At 45.0% G+C, this 17269-nt stretch overlaps 1 protein-coding gene across 2 annotated transcripts in view; it reads left to right on the forward strand.

Moving 5' to 3' along the window:
• PACRG (parkin coregulated) overlaps window positions 1-17269 on the forward strand; it is a 459081-nt gene that overhangs the window by 225444 nt on the left and 216368 nt on the right. For both annotated transcript variants that reach the window (XM_066248027.1, XM_066248028.1), the window contains exon 3: window positions 6173-6344. In XM_066248027.1, coding sequence (XP_066104124.1) covers window positions 6173-6344 — 172 coding nt within the window. The remainder of the gene's footprint in view (window positions 1-6172; window positions 6345-17269) is intronic.

Below are 17269 nucleotides of genomic sequence, written 5' to 3' on the forward strand. Positions count from 1 at the left end.
ACCATATTTTTTGCTCCATAAGACGAACCTGACCATGAGACGCACCTAGGGTTTTAAGGAGGGAAATAAGAAAAAAATATATTCTGAACCAAATGGTGTGTTAAAATATTTAATAAAATATACCACAGTAATATTTCAACAATGTAAACTCAGCAGCAGTATTCACAACCATTAGCACTGTTATTAACAAATGAGAAGAAACTTTAATATTCAAATACTCTTCCAGTTGTCCGGGAACCCGCAGCAGCTAAAAAATAAATAAATAAACATTTGCTCCATAAGACGCATGGGCATTTTCCCCTCCACTTTTGGGGGAAAAAAGTGTGTCTTATGTAGCAAAAAATAACGGTATTTAAAAAAATTATTTTCTTTAACAGCAAAATAATTTTAAAAAAACTGAAGAAAAAAAGTTTATTGCTAAATAAACAATTAAGATGACCTTTGGCAGATTTTAGGTGAACAAAAGAAGCCAGTAGTTTCTCAGGACTCGAAGGGATCGGAGTCACGCGTGACTGACCTGCGTGCACATGAAGGTCAGCAGCGGTTCTCCTAGTCAGTCTCTCGTTTAGATTCTGGTTCTGACCTTAAATTACTCTTAATCTAGATTTGTTGTTTTAAAAAAAGAAGATATATTATTAGTACCAATATATTATTTATGGAACATCCATTCGTGAATGTGTTTGCTATGATACTATGAAAAACAGAAACTTTTCCTCCTGAAGTTTCAAAGGTGAACTGAATAGGAAATCGAGTTCTCAGTGGTTTCCGGTGAAATGAGGGTAAACAGAAGCACCAAGAAGCCCATCGAGATAATCTATCAAAATATTCATAAAATCCCTGAAATGTACATAATCACTGTCATTCTTGGAGAGAAAACGGCCTCCTCTTTGTGGAATACATATATTTAGAGAAGCTCACATACGCCTTCATGCCACGGGTCCGTGTTCAGCCCGGGGCCCCCTGCGAGCTCTGCCGTGGCCCCAAGCCTCAGCTCTAGAGACGGTCATGTGTCACCAGCCTTTGTTCCTTAGCTGAGTGTGCCTCTCAACGAGCTGACACAGGACAGATCCGAAAGGGCAGAATGAAAAGTCAGCACACGCTTACCAAGCGTCCAGCTATTATGTGCCAGACACCGTTCTTAGCAATGACAACCTCCCTGAACAACAGAACTCAGGAAACTGGAGGCTGCGGTGAATAATTATAAAGACTACAGAGAAAGCCAGACAGCGCCATGGGCGGCGGTGAGAGGGCTGCACGGGTCTGAAGCTCGTTACTGCAGTGCCGGTGACAGAGAGTCTGGAGGGGAAGGGAATAGGGTGTCCAAAGATGTTCTCCGAGAGCAACGTGAGGCCAGGCTGGCCCGGGGAGCCCTGGGCACAGTGCTGGCAGGAGGACGGTGTGAAGCAAAGGGACCCGGGGACAACCAGGGAGGCCCTGGTGGGACCTCAGTCATGATCAACAGCAGGTCAGGACCCAGATGAATGGAGAAGGGAAACAGGAAGGTGGATGCAGGAACAGGGAGGTCAGTCAGGAGGCTGTCGTCCAGGTGAGGCACGCGGGAGGCTTCACCTGAGCGGACAGTGAGCAAACTGGAGGAAAAATGAGTGAATGAAGTAAGGACTCGTGTGGAGACAGACAGAATCAACCACTTTGCTGATGAATTTAACGCAGGACGTGACGGAAGGCAAGCAAGGATGACCCCTCTTTGAGAGGGTTGTGGTGTCAGGCGGCTGAGAAAGGTCAGCTCCGCCGGTCAGCGGAGTTGTGCTAATGAGGACAGAAAAGGCCCGGGAGCGTTGGGCAAAATAAAGGTCATCGGTGACCTGAGCAGAGGAACCACGGGGGAGGGGAGGGGAGCGTGTTGCAGAGAGCGTGGGAGTGAGGAAGGACAGACGGCCTGAGAGTGGGAACCGGTGTGACAACGGTACAGACGGAACACGTCAGAAAAAAAAAAGAAAAAGACGTTAAAGAAGCCAGATATATTACTGAGCACACACACCACAGCTCCTGGTTGTAAATGGAATTTAAGAGGGTTTCCCAAGGCCTACACCTAATTCATCAACTGAAGCAGCATTATAATGATTACAAAGGAACCCGAGAAGATAGGCAAGGAGAACAGAAAGTTATGCATAAAAATGTCACCCTGTAGCCTGGCCAGGCAGTGGCACAGTAGATAGAGCATCAGACTGGGATGTGGAGGACCCAGGTTCGAAACCCCGAGGTCACTGGCTTGAGTGCGGGCTCATCTGGTTTGAGCAAGGCTCACCAGCTTGAGCCCAAGATCACTGGCTTGAGCAAGGGGTCACTCGCTCTGCTGTAGCCCCCTGGTCAAAGCACATATGAGAAAGCAACCAATGAACAACTAAGGTGCCGCAACGAAGAATTGATGCTTCTCATCTCTCTCCCTTCCTGTCTGTCTGTCCCTATCTGTCCCTTTCTCTGTCTCTGTCACAAAAAAAAAAAAAAAAAAAAAAAAAAAAAAAATATATATATATATATATATATATATATATATATATATATATATATATATATATACATATACATATCACCCTGTAGCAATTAGAACAACATCTGTAGTGCTGAAAGAAGTTTGTGACCTCAAAATATTACGGCCGGTTATTCTTCTACTGTTGAGACAATAGATCGCAGGGGTGACAGATATGCCAAGCAACTGGTAAACAGCTCAGAAAAAAAGAGCTCACAAAGAGACAATTTTGGGCAGGAAAGAACTGCTGTGTCAGTGAGTTAGGAGGAATAAAGACAGATCATCCTGTTCTTTCTCAGTCTCTCTCCCTCAGTCCTTTATTCAAGTTAGCAGTCTCTTAATTACTGCCCGTTTAGCCTCTTCCTTCATCCTTTCTCATATTGCTTTTATTTCTTTTTCAACACTTTTGAGAATAAGAACCATGTGTGCACTCAATGGTTGTTTTTTGAAGACATATGCAAAATGGGAGGGGAAAGCAATAACTGTAGCTAAAGGCTAATTGGAAGAGACACACTATAAACGTGAGGTCCGAAGGAAGAAAGCAAAACATTATGATGCACAAACAAGTTACAGCGATATTTATATTAGATCGGACCGTGGCACACGGCCTTAATAAAGATAAAGAGGATAAGGCATGAGGATACCTGGAACAATTTGCCTCATGGTTATAGCCACACCGAACCTCGGCGTGCCGAACAACATAGCCTCAGAGCCAGTAACACGTCTGGAAGCCAGACAGCTTGGGTTTGCATCCCAGCTTCTGAAATTACTAGCTGCAAACCTCAGGCAAGCTACTAACCCTCCTGTGCTCAGTTTCCTCCTAGTAAAAATCGGGATTATCATATCATCTACCTTTTAGAGTCATTATAAGGGTTCAATGAACTCACACCTGTATGCACTCTCAATAGGGTCTGGTGTCATACGCATTGGCATTTTTAGGGTTGCTGTGATCAGTGCTGTTATTAGTATTTTTGCTCCAAATTACACAAAGAAAAAAATCAACAGAATTCCAAGGAAAAGTTGGCATATCAACAACCTTAGTAGGGAATTTTTACCTTGCTTTTCAAAGGAAGATAAATATGTTTTACAGTGTTTGAGAAAGCTGTGAAATAGTGGCAATAAATATATTTAAACAAACTGCCTTATCTTTCAAATAATTCCAAAAGGAAAGTAAATAAGACATTTAAAACTCAAACTAGACCGTAAAAAATAAATGAAAAACAACAGCCAGAGATAAAAAAAAAAAATTAGATGACAGAAGTTAAACTAGATATAGACATAAACATGTATGACTTAATGTATTAAAAAACAATCTTAGAACATATAAAATCAATGATTTTATATAAGGTCTACTGGAAAGTTCTGTCCGTTTTTGGAATAAAACAAAATACAAATTTTTCTTACCGTCAATAAACTTTATTAAAGAATATAATTGCCATTATTATTAATGATTTCTTGCCAGCGTGAGGGCGATTTGTATATCCCATTTTTGAAAAATGTTTTATCTTTTGATGTGAAAAATTGAACCAGTGCTTGTTTGATACCCTCTTCATTTTTGAATTTTTGCCCTTCAAAAAATTTTGTAAGGACAAAAACAAGTGATAGTCGGAGGGTGCTAAGTCCAGGGAATATGGTGGATGTGACAGACATGCTTCTGTAGCATTTCTTCCTTGTTGAAATTTGTAAAAATTACAGTGGTGTAAATGAACTTTATCAGTAGCCATGGGTACATTATCGCTTCACACATAAGACTAACGTGAATCAACTTTGTTTTAGTTAATTTGCTACATCAGTATGTATACATTAAGTGATAAAAATAGAGAGGCACACATGCGCCAAATAAACATGTGCTTACGTGTCGAAACTTGTTGGGATAGAAACGGACAGAACTTTCCGGTAGACTTTATATTTATAAAAGACATATATAAAGTGCCAAAATAAGCAAAAAGAAGAGAATTAGCAAAATGTATCAAAAATGTAATTCATCTGAGTACAGATGATACTTTTATTATGAAGTTAGGTTACAAGGTAAAATTATGGGTAACAACATTGTACCTTTGGGCTGAACGATGTAGCAATACATTTTTTTTTAATTGTGCGAAATAATCTACAATATTTTCAAATATGCCAATATCATTGAGGAAACTGTTATAAGGCATATGTTTTATAAACTTTCACTATGAATAAAGCAAATTTTATGACTATGCAAGGAATATAAAATTAGTGTCTGTATAGACCTCCCTCCCCTGGGAGTTCATCTTCCAGGCTTCACGCCCAAGAGGGCATGCAAACAGCGTCTCTCGACTGCTTACTCCCTTGGCCGGCTGGGGAGTCCACGAGCTGACTGCAGACGGACCTCCGACTTGGTAAACTGTGGAACATCTGATTGACGCGGGCTCACAGTAAACACTGAGGCCTGTGGTGGGGTGGTCACCAGCGGCTCAGACCCAGGAGCAGGCGGGCGTGTGGCTGGAGACTCCAGAACTTCCTAGCTGAGAGGGAGCTGGAGGCATAGAAACCTGCTCGGGTGAGAAGGACCATCTCTACGGTCTGGACGTGCTCCTCGCCTAATTGTAAAGCGATGATTAGACGCTGGGGACACTCCTAAGGAGGTGGAAACAGGAACATTTGTTTGCACGTCTTACTAGGAACACTGCATCCTTTGCTCTGTGGGTGGGCTGTATCCGTAACCTGAGTCATTGAACTTCTTCTTCCGTGCTGTCACTGTCACTCTGCCACTGTGAAGGTGGCAGGTCAGGACATGGATACTTTGACAGCGGAGCACCTGGCACTAACACATCTGCAAGTGAACAGATCCCTTTCCCCCTCCCTCCGTAATTTCCGTCCCCATTGCCTGTTGGAGCGGGTGGTGTCGGGAAGGTCAGGCTGAGAGGCCCTGGAGGCACCGTGGAGGGCGGAGGACCTGGCCGTGGAGAAGAGATTGTCTCTGTTCTAAGAAAAAGCAGCCGAGAGACTGAGGATACTTTGACTTGGAGGTGTCAGTGGTCTGTCCAGGTTCAGCCCGCTTTGTCTTCCCCACGTTTTCTTGATGACACTAACATGCTAATGGTCGGCGAGGCTCCAGGGAACAGCACTGGGGTCCTGTTTTACCCTTCTCTCTCAGACCCACGGGAATAGATACAGCTCACAAGAATAACTATGAAGCTATAAAATAGCCCCTAACTTTGTGAGCAGTGTATCATGTATGCTCCCTGTTACATCCTTGTTAGAGATCCTGGTGCTAATCTCTTTTTGACTGTTTATTCTCTCTCTCTCTCTCTCTCTCTCTCTCTCTCTCTCTTCTGCGTTGTTTTATCTTACAGCTATCTTTTCAACATACACACTGTGGGATTCTTCAATTCTTTGCAACACTGTACTTGTGCCAAATGGTCAAAAACTAACCAAAAAGACACCAAACAAAACAGACCCCCCAAACAGGCACTAAGAATGCTTCCAGTGTAGATTACTTATTATTTTCATCTATTAAGATGTTAACGTCAGTGACTTGAACCCCATCGCCAGTGCATTTGGGACGGGATGAGGTACTTCAGGCACCCAGAGGGAGCTGGTTCACGGTCACGTCCCCCGAAGTTCAGAAGAACTTTCCGGTCCCCCAGCGGGTGACATCCTCGCAGCCCACGGGACGCTGTTTTCACGTGGCCTTTCTCCTCTCTGTCCCTCCAGGTGGAAATCGAGAAGCTGGATTACCACCACTACCTGCCTCTGTTTTTCGATGGGCTCAGTGAGATGGAGTTCCCCTACAATTTTTTCGCTCGGCAAGGCATCCACGACATGCTGGAGCACGGGGGGAGCAAGATCCTCCCCGTCATCCCACAGCTCATCCTCCCGATAAAAGGTCAGTGCTCGGGGGACGACCCGTTCCCTCCGTCCCCGGCACCTCCGGGGTGACAACCCGCACATAAAGCCGTAAAGCAGCGGGCTGGGGCGAGCGTCCAGGTGCGGGGACTGGCACACACTGACGAACGGGGCCGCACAGCCCAGGTCTCCTGGTAGTGCCCCCCCTCCCCCGCTACACTGCGGCCTCGCCACCGCAATAAGCTACACTGCATGGGGTGCGCACTAGTGTGAAGCCCTTCCACAGCCGTGACACCACCGCATTAATGCGAATTCAGAGGCGCAGAGCTGGGTGAAGGAGGGGGCTGTGTGCGTACCTGTCGCCCACTTCCAGGTTCCTGGCCTTTTAAACTGCAATGCGAGCACAGTTCTGCTGTTTGGGATTTTGAGGTAGTAAGATTTATACTTTTAAGAAAAAAAAGAAATCTGGCCTGACCAGGCGGTGGCGGCACAGTGGATAGAGCATTGGACTGGGATGGGGAGGACCCAGGTTCGAGACCCCGAGGTCACCAGCTTAAGTGCAGGCTCATCTGATTTGAGCAAGGCTCACCAGCTAGGACCCAAGGTCGCGCTGGCTTGAGAAAGGGGTCACTCGATCTGCTGTAGCCCCCAGGTCAAGGCACATATGAGAAAGCAATCAATGAACAACTAAGGTGCCACAACAAAGAATTAATGCTTCTCATCTCCCTTCCTGTCTGTCTGTCCCTATCTGTCACACTCTCTGTCTCTGTCAGACACACACACAAAATCTGGAATGGAGAAGAAGATGAATGTTATTGAGTACTTTAAGGCAATAATCTACGGCAGGTCCCTCGGGGGCTCCAGAGTAACCCTGACACTGGCTCCACCTGGTCGGTCTGGGAATGAGCCTCCCTGGCTTTAGAGGAAGGAGCAGGTCTCTGCATCACCACCCAGAATTTGCCTCAGCCTCTACTCCAGGGTGAACCCCCTCCCGGGATGACTGACAGCACGGCCACCTGGTCTCCTAGGGTCTGGGGAACCCACCCTCTCTGTCTCAGTGGTGCTCTTTCCCGGTGATCTGATCAAAACAAACCAACGTCAAACAAACAAAACAGTTCAACATCGGGTCATTTCCCACAGTCTCGATCATTTAATTTTATCCATGGTCACCTTCTTATTGATTTGAACCAGTATCACTATGTTCTAGGTTTTTCAGCACATCTGCTGTCACTATTTAAATGGAATCAGCTTTGAAACTTGCTCTCAGGACTCTGAGATCCTAGAGACCCTCCCCGACCTCGGCAGACTGCCACCAGGGGGTAGAAAGCTGAGCCCAAAGGGTGGGACCCTGCTCCCCGCTATGAAAAGCAACAGGGACAGAAGAACGGCCCCAGGAGGGGCTTCATCTCCGTCTCCTCCCCTTCGGGGGCAGCTGAGGAAGGGCTGACCTTCAGCAAGGACACCCAACACGGGCCACCACGCTAAAACCGGGTCCAAATGGGATTTGTTCTAACCGGTCACAACTTTGGAATACGTGCAACTCGGGTTGAAATGCTGCATTTTCTACAGGGTGCATGCGTGAGTTTCGTGAATAAACAGAAACAGCCCAGAACACTCTTTCCATTCCTTTCCCCCTGCTCCCCTCAGAACAGCCATGACACCCAGAAAGCGCTCCTGTTCACGTCAGGGTTCCTGCCTCCTGCGTCCCGGCCACTTCCCCAGACCCCCGTGGGAAACTGAGGGCAGGAGGAGGGTGTGGAAGGAGCGTTTTGATTGTACTGTTTACAGTAAAAACACACCACACTGGAGCTTCGCGGGCAGGGGTGCATTCATTCTCATTCTCAGTTTTGTCGGATGTGTATTCCGAAGATCAGGGGCGCGCCAAGGGAGAAGCGGTGCATTCTAAGGACAAGACGCACAGCAGTCCCAACTAGAGGTCACTTGCGGATGACTGAAGATACTAGTAAGAACTCAGTCAACATGAATATTAACTATCCATGAGTTTGATCGTTTGAGTTTCCAGAATAAATGACCGGTCGTCCCGGACCTCTAACTTGGCTCGTCACATCTCTAAAAGCCAGATGTTTCTCAGCAGGAAATGCCGATGGGCCACGAAGATCGTGCCCCGTTCCAGCCCTGCATGGCAAGTAGCCCGGCCTCAAACTGCGTCTTTCTGGCGAGGCTCTGGACTCAGGGTCACTGACCCAGAAACGGGCTGACGCCCATCGCTGGCTGAGCATGGAGCAGCTGGGCAGCCCTTCTCCTCACAGGGCACTGTTACTGTCCCTTTGATTCTCTCCGGGGGCAGAAATTAAACTCATCACCAGCTACCAAGTTCGTCAGCCGCTCTTCTCAAATTCTAACCAGCCTCCAGGAAGGTGAAGTAAAACCGAGAAATTCCCTGGGAGGGTGGGGACTGCAATCGGCCGCCCGTGTAGATAAAGAGTTGGCGGATGATCTAAACTCCTCCCCAAGGCTGATGGGACCAGAGTGAGCAATGGACGCACCCAGGGCCTCGAGGTGTTGATGTGACAAAAGGGGAGAGGACTTCTGTCTGGCTCAGACCCGGGTTCCATCACAGCCGGAACAGGCAGGGCGCACCCGCCACATGTCAGTGCGTGGTCGCCACCGGTGGGTGTGCATCCGCCACATGTCAGTGCGCGTCCGCCACCATTCGGTGTGCATCCGCCACATGTCAGTGCGCGTCCGCCACCATTCAGTGTGCATCCGCCACATGTCAGTGTGCATCCGCCACCAGTCAGTGCGCGTCCGCCACCAGTCAGTGCGCGTCCGCCACCAGTCAGTGCGCATACACCACCGGTCGGTGCTCATCCGCCACCAGTCGGTGTGTATCCGCCACCAGTCGGTGTGCATCCGCCACATATCAGTGTGCATCCACCACCATTCAGTGCGCATACACCACCGGTCGGTGCTCATCCGCCACCGGTCAGTGCAGGTCCGCCACCGGGTGCACAGACGCTGCATCATGCAGAGCCATGGCACTTCCTTCTGCTTCCCACTGTCTGCTTCCCGCCTGCCTCAGCTCTTCTGGCTCAGAAACTTCAAAAGGTACCACTGGAGGGGAGTCAGGGTGGCCGTGGGAACTGGTGGCTGGGGGCAGCCGCAGAGTGTGGCAGGCGAGGACAGGACCACAGCTGCCCACTGCGCAGTTCTAAGAGTTCTGTTCGCTCCATCCATCTGGTTAGGGAAACACGAACCCACTAGCATCGGCAGAGAAACCAGGGAGGGTCCTGGCCCGTCCACATCAGGCTCCAAGGGGTTTCCAGTGGCACCCAGGAGGATGGGAGGCACCAGGAGTGACCCACCAACTCTGAGTTTGGAAATCTCTCTCCTCAACAAAGGCAGGAAGAGTGACACAGCCCCGGGGGGGGGGGGGGGGGCGGGCCACTCGGCAGTGCTGCTGCATCAAGGCTGCTGCACGCAGGGAAGGAAGTATCTGAACCCAAGAGAGGAAAAGAACACGTCCACGTCCGCGACAGTTCGTATAAGACCCAGAAGGAACCTGCAGAACCCTGTTGGCCACCCTCAGGACTCAGGGGAACATGGCCCCTGTGACACAGGAGGAGAGGAGACTCAGATGAAAGTCACCCCGTGCCGGGTGAGAGAAGGGGAACTGAGGACACCGTCGCAGGTCAGGCATCTCCAGGGAGGGTACTGCATGTTTTAAAATATTCTTGTTGAAAATCGTTGGTCCACAGTGCCCTTCTCCAAATGCCACTGGGCCCATGGAGCACCTGCAGGCCTTAGGAAAATGCGGGTTCTTCATGGTAGGCCGGAAGTGGACATGAGATGCCACATTTCTAACAAGTCCCGGTTGATGCTGCACCGTGGAAAGAAAAGTGAAAACACCATTAACAAGCCAATAACAGAAGAAAACAAAAAGCCAAGGTGGCTTGTAAAAAACAAGTAGGATGACCAAAATAACCCACCTAAATAATCTGTTATGGCCACAAAATAAATGAGACAAGTAATTACTAATCACAAGAAAAAAAAAAAAAAAAGACTTGGTTTGGTAACTTGTTTGAGAGTGCTCCCGCTGACTGTTCCCAGCCAGTGTGGTGAGACCGCCAGTCCTCAGGTCATGATAAGAACATGTATCTCTTTCCTCAAACTTCCCTTCTTTCCCCCCTCCAGCCTTTAGTCGCTCATCACAATGAAATCAGTAATCAGTTGTTACACCATTGTGATCATATAAATCGTGCTCACTGTAAATCACACATCTACTGTAATTACATGACCTTCCTTAGACAGCTTGTTTTTCTTAGCATTGATAATTGCCTCTCATTTTGTTAGCTTACTTTGTATACATGAACTATTTTAAAAAAAGGATACTTCTGGGTCTAGCAAATGAATAGTATTCTCCCGATGTTCAGAACATCAGATTACTCCCGGTTTTCTTTCTGTTCCTGGAGACGTCAGTCCTCGTACTCTCCACCGTTCTGCTCCTGCCTGGACCAACACAGCCTGACATTTATGTGTTTGTTGTTTTTGTTTTTTAACTATATGTATTTTTAGAACAAACTAAGACTAGAAGAGAATTCTCTTTAATAAGAGGGAGTTTTATTGATCCAGCTAGGTGATGTTGAACTAGCAACCAGTCTCCAAAGTCAAAACCTAAAAATCCATAAAAGCGACCTAACATAAAGGTCTGTTTCTCATGTGCTCCAGGCCTGCTGCAGGGACCTCTGGTCACTGTCATCGCTCAGGGGCCCTCCCTGCTCAGCATCCCTGGTCATAGCAGCAGAGGAAGCCAGACCTCAGACGGGTGTCTCTGTGGCCATGAACTGCCTCACTTTCTATTGCTGTCCACTAATCATTGGCCAGACCTGTCCACGGCTTGTCTAGCCTCTCCGGGGACCAGAACATGCCATCACACTGGACATTATGCACACTTTATTTTAGAGCCTCTGGGTTCTGTTGTATTCTTTTGAAGAATGTCAATTCTAATTTAACGGTTAACCTATTAAACGTATGTCTGTGGTGACAGCAGTCAGAGTGCTTCACCCCCCAATTCCGCTCACCCCCTGGGCCCCCCAGCAGCTCGCTGGGGGCATGCACCTGAGAGGTCAGCTGAGGCTTTCCCTGTGGAGTTTCCGTTGACCTCCTCGGGGTGTCTCTGCCCTCCAGGACCCCCAGCCCCTCTAATGTGATATTTTGCCTGCTCTGCTAGCCCAGGACTCTCTCCTCAGACACCTTCATCTATTTCCTTCTGCCCCAGGATGCACCACTTTAGTTCTTAGCGGCAAAATCTTTCTGCTCCCCACCTCACCCAGCGTGCCTGCACCCTTCAAGGACAGACTCCCCTCCAGCCTCTGCCCACTCTACATTCTTGGGCACGCCAGGCAAGGATTCCCACTAAATACCAGCTGCTGGTTGTGCCATGGGGTTCATTTCTCACTGTTTCCCCTCATGCACACTGTGCTCCAAGCACGGTGCTACGGAGCCTGCTTTGTGGTTATCTCCCAGGGATGCCCGTTCTCACCTCGCCCCCGTGCCGGAGCGCTCAGGGACCCTCAGGCTGAGCTCCACGGGGGATGGTCCGGGAGGACTGTGCTGCCTCCCTTCTCCCTTCCGCCCCTCAACTCCAGTCCTCTCCCTGCCATCTCCCCCCTCCCACAGGACTGGAGAACTTCCTCTCCCATCAGGTAGAACCTAGTATTAGAAAGTAATATATTCCACAGCCTCTAATGCAACGGAGGACTGGAGAACTTCCTCTCCCATCAGGTAGAACCTAGTATTAGAAAGTAATATATTCCACAGCCTCTAATGCAACGGCTAGTACACAGTCGATGCGTCCAAATATTTGCAAAATCAATTTAATCTGGTGCACAGCTGCCATCCATACCGAAATGGGTGTCAGCGTCACAGTCCAGAGAGTGAAGTGGCCCTTTGGGCTTGCCATGGCACCTCAGATTATATATAAACACTGCCTTGAAAGAATTCCTCATATGAAACAACAAATAAAGGGTTATAAATGGCATGATGTTTTCCGTTCACTGGAGAAATGATTAAAGTGGCGAGAGTGAATTTTTGTTTCCTCATTTACATTCTCTCCCGTGATCCTTTCTTACGAGCAGCCACACGCATTTCTGAGACGGTCTGCTAGGAGGCGCGGTGACCCCCGGCTGCTGAGGAATTACAGAAATATCGTTGACCTACAAACAGACAGCACCTGAGACAGTGCCCTCATTAGGAGAGCTCTAATGAGCTGAGGTCGCCCCGCGATAAAAGACAAACCTGCACAGACCCAGCGGAAGCAACTGGAACAGTAACATTGCAAAGACTGAAACATCCTTGTTAAAGAACACCAATGGAAACAAAGAATCTGTATCATGATACAAAAATTGTTCTGAGACTTCTCTTTAACGAGAAAGGAGCTAGGGTAATTGAAATGCATTATCCTTTATTTGTGGTCCAGTAATTTTAATTATAGATCTTCAGATTTTCCAAGTAAATTCTTTTAAAAGTGATAATAACTGTAAAAATAGCAGTGATTTCTAATTTAAAAAGAAAATATCTGGAAACACGGGGGTGGGAAGGTATATCGCTTAGGATTATTTTGGCTACAAGTGCAAAAAGAGAACAGACTCAAAGTGTCTTAAAGAGCTGGGTTTGCTTAATAACTCACATGTCTGAACCATACACGATGGTCTCATGTCACGTATGGTGGAGTCTGGTGGCTGGCCATTGTTACTCTCTGCTCTGTCTTGAGCAAGGTCATCTTGAAGCTGGCTCTCCTCTTGGCCTTAGCTGCTCCGAGCAGATCCTGGGACTCCCTGCTTACTGATCACCCAGAGGAAAGACCACTAGTCATTCTACCTGGACTTCCAGAAAACAATGAAAGTTGACGTTTTGCTGTGAATATATCAACCTGAGCCTTATGCCGAGCTGGGAACTGCGGTCGAGAGGAGTGGAGCATAACTGACTCGATCACCCTAGATAACGTGACCTACCCAAGGAGCCCCTTAGGAGAAGGGCGACAGGTCAGCTTCCCAGTGAGTTCTCAGCCACAGAATGAGGCCGTTCACAGAGAGTCCTCTCCCGAATGAGGGGAAAAAATATACCAGACGAGAATGAAAGTGAGGAGCCATCAGTACATGTGGCTTGGATTCAGTTGTTCACACAGTTTAAAAAAGACCGTCTAACGTTTCAACCATTTCTGTCCCTTGCCTACGAGGGAAGTCCTCTGGTCTCCTTGAGGACACTGTTTAGCGGCCTCCCCTGAGAGTAAGCTGAGCAGCCCGTGTGAGGTCAGTGTGGCCCGGCTTGTTCTGGGGAGCTCTCTCGGGCCCCTCGTAATCACTGCTATTTTCCTAGGAGTTCTCAGATCACTTGCTTAATCAATCCCGCCATTGAACCAGATATTGATGTCAAGATTAGCAGTGAGTGGTTTTTCAGACTCTTTCTTTGGGGGAAATAAGGACCTCTCCTTCTTGGAAATGTATCCATTTCCCCATCTTTTCTGTTCTGTGTCACAGCTCTCCATCTCCCTGTTTTGTGAAAGTCTGTACAGCCTGTGTCTATTACAGCCCTCATAGTTCACTTCTCCGGCGAGGTTAAAGCCGCGACCCTTGTGGACACCTGTTCTCAGCCAGGGCAGGAAGTAATACCGTGATTGTGAGAAGTGATGTCACGTGGTTTTGCTCTGAGAAGGGCACTAAGGCTGCTGGCTGCGTCCTCTGGCCGTCCTTCCGTCTGTCACCCCACTGTCTCGAGCTGAACTGAGCCAGCAGTCTAGGGACAGGGGAAGCAGGGTGCTCTGGGGACACAGACCCTACTCTGCTTTCTGACAAAGCAAGATATTGGCAGGTTTCCCCTCGGTGACCACCGAAGGCGTTCAGGGTGTGAGAACACAGACCCAGCCCCGGTCGCCGCAAGGCGGATGGTGGGTTCTAATTCCACCAGGTTCTGACTGAATTGTTGAGACTGTTTTCGGTAACTGAATACTTTCATCCTCAAAACTAACTAGGTATTGAGGAGAAAGGCCAAACACTCTTGCTAAATACGAAAATGTATTTTGTGGTCCTGAAGTCGGAAATATTCTTGTCTATATATAAAAAAAGAAAAAGTTAACCTCTGGTAATGAATGACAAAGCTTCGTGATAAGATCTGAGTTTTGCACAAAGAGAGTGCCTTTCTGTATGAGGGGAGAGGAAAGTGAGGCTTTTCTATGTAACACTTACTGGAAACACTGAAGCAGAGGATATCGTAACCCTTCTCAGAGGCACACTCCGTGTCTACTCCAGCTGAGCTAAATCTATGCTGTTTTCATCGTCCAAATACGTGGCAACTCGGGGCACAGAAAGTCTATTTGCACCGCAACTGAGCTGCGATTTGGCAAGAGAAAAACCTCTATAATCTTGAAACCTACATTTGGTTTGAAAACGTATTTTGGTTCCTTCTGTTCTGAAATTAAATAAATTCTCTGGTTAGGGCCTCTAAACTAGCATACTCACTTCAGTCTAATTCAACTAATGTGATATCGGGCCCACAATCTCCAATATTAATTAAATATTTTAACTTCAGAAAAAATAATACTTAAAATACTTTAGGACCTCTTTAATAGGCAAATTCACAGAGACAGGAAGTAGAGTAGAGGTTAGTAGGGGCCGGAGGAGAAGGAAGTGGAGAGTGTTGGCTTAACGGGTGTAGAGTTTCTGTTTCGGATTAACGGAAAAGTTCTAGAAACAGTTAATGGTGAGGATTTACGACATCGTGAATGTAATCGAAGCCACTGAACTGTACACTTGAAATGGTTAAGTGACAGTATATGACATATATATTTTTCACAATAAAATAGAAATCAACCATTTAAGAAAAATAAAAAGAGTGATTGAAAAAAACTAAAATGTTTACTCTCGGTATTACAACATTTTATTTTCTCTTAGAAAATCTGGCCTATTTCATATGACCAAAAGTAAATATTAGAATTTTTAGCAATTTAGCTTTTTTTTTTTTTAAGTTACTCAAAAAACCCAACTGAGTTTGCTCAAAAACAAGTTGACCCAGTAAGGGAACTAAGTAAGTCCACAGTTATCAATAAATACACAAGTCATATGCTTTTACATATTTATTATCAATAATTTCTAGAAGCATTTTGGGATAAGATGGTCTTACACAAATAGTAACAAAAAACAAAATTACTTCAAGTAAATTTCACCTAGCTATGCATAATCTACATGAGAAAAACTATAAGCTTTTCCAAGGAGCTTAATTAAAAATAAGAAAAATTAAAGTCATACGTATTTCTAAAGGAAAGATTCAATGATTCAGTAGTAAAGATGATCATTTTCCCCAAAATTATTCTCTAAATTTATTGGAATTTATATCTGGGTATTAAGCATATGTTTAGTCTGATCAAATTATTTTAGTTTGTCTCAAAATATATATGGGTAAGAGTGATCAAGAAAATACTGAGGGAGAATAAGGAAAGATACTTGAATTCTGCTCCATTAACACACATAAAGTTATAATCTTGAAGAATAATATTTTTAGGAAAATATGCAAAGTATATTCCTAATTTTTAATAAGCAGTATAAAAAATATTTGTTTTTTAGTGGAATAAAATCCTGTGTCTATATATGCCTGTAGAAAAGATAGTTTCTACTGTTAGCATGTGAATATATAAATTTCCAGTATTTTGTTTACATTTTATTCTATAAAATGAGATTATAGCAAAAATATGCTTTATAACCTACTTCTTTACTCACCTGTATCTTATAAACATTTTCCTATTATCAAAATATTTTTCTATTAGAAAAAAAATTTCCTATTATTAGATATTTTTCTATTTAATAACCTCATACATTTTCATTGTATAGATATACTGGATTTTATTTAAATAAGCTGTTGTTTTTGAAACATTTAGGCTGTTTCTAAATATAAGTAAAAATGCTTATACCATCCTTTCCTGTGAATCTCTCTGCCCATCTGATACATCCTTAGACTGAATCCCAGAAGTGAAATCGCTGGGTCCAGTGTTGTATGCATATAGCTCTGAGAGGACTGTGATTATCTATAATGGTGTCAGCGAGGGTCCCTCTTTCCCCGAACCTGTTTCCACTTAACAAAGACTCCTTGTTAACATGATATTCAAATTACAGAGTACCACTGCATTTCATTTGACTATCACTGAAGTTGAACATTCTAAAAATGTAGTTTTTCATTTGTATTTATTAATTTATATATTATCTAATCATATTCTTTGCCTATTTTTAAGTGAGAAGATTTAATCTTTCATTGGTTTGTGATAGCTGTTTTTATATCAAGGATAATTAACATTTCTAGCATATCTCAAAGATAGCTTTTAGAATTTATTGTTTGCTTTTTCACTTTGTTTGGTGTTTCCAGTGTTAAAAGAAGCGAAAATATTTCCATTATTTTATTCCACAGTAGTGAACCATATCTAATAGTAGAAAATGTTCTCACTTTGCAAAAATTATAGTAATGATTGAGTTTATGCTTGAAAAAAATCATATGTGTAACTTATAACAATCTAAGATGAATGTTTTACCACTTTGACATTAGATTATTTTTCCTTATTCTTCAGCAATTTCTATATATCTGAAAACTCTGTCTTGTTGATTATTCTCGAAGGCAGTAAGCAGTACAATAGAAATCCAATTTTCTGAATATAAAGGTTCCACGGACTGACCTATAATGTCAGTAGACTTCTCATATAAGATCCTTTTCAAACCTTAAATCTTGAGTTCAAAGTCCTCACTTAAGTCTTGACAATAGCTCTCAGGGCCATCTACAAAGAATAAACACATTTCTTCTCTTTCAAGCTAGAGAATAGTATTTTCTTTGTATCTGTTAACACAGTCTTTCAAAAGAAAGAAACTTTGTATCAAAAAACAAACAAAACCAACCTCTTTTTTTAATTTAATTCTACTGATATATTAAGAACAAAAAGACTTCCAACTTCGTGGTATATCTTCATTC

This window comes from Saccopteryx bilineata, chromosome 12, assembly GCF_036850765.1.
Source record: "Saccopteryx bilineata isolate mSacBil1 chromosome 12, mSacBil1_pri_phased_curated, whole genome shotgun sequence".
Taxonomy (NCBI): Eukaryota; Metazoa; Chordata; class Mammalia; order Chiroptera; family Emballonuridae; genus Saccopteryx; species Saccopteryx bilineata.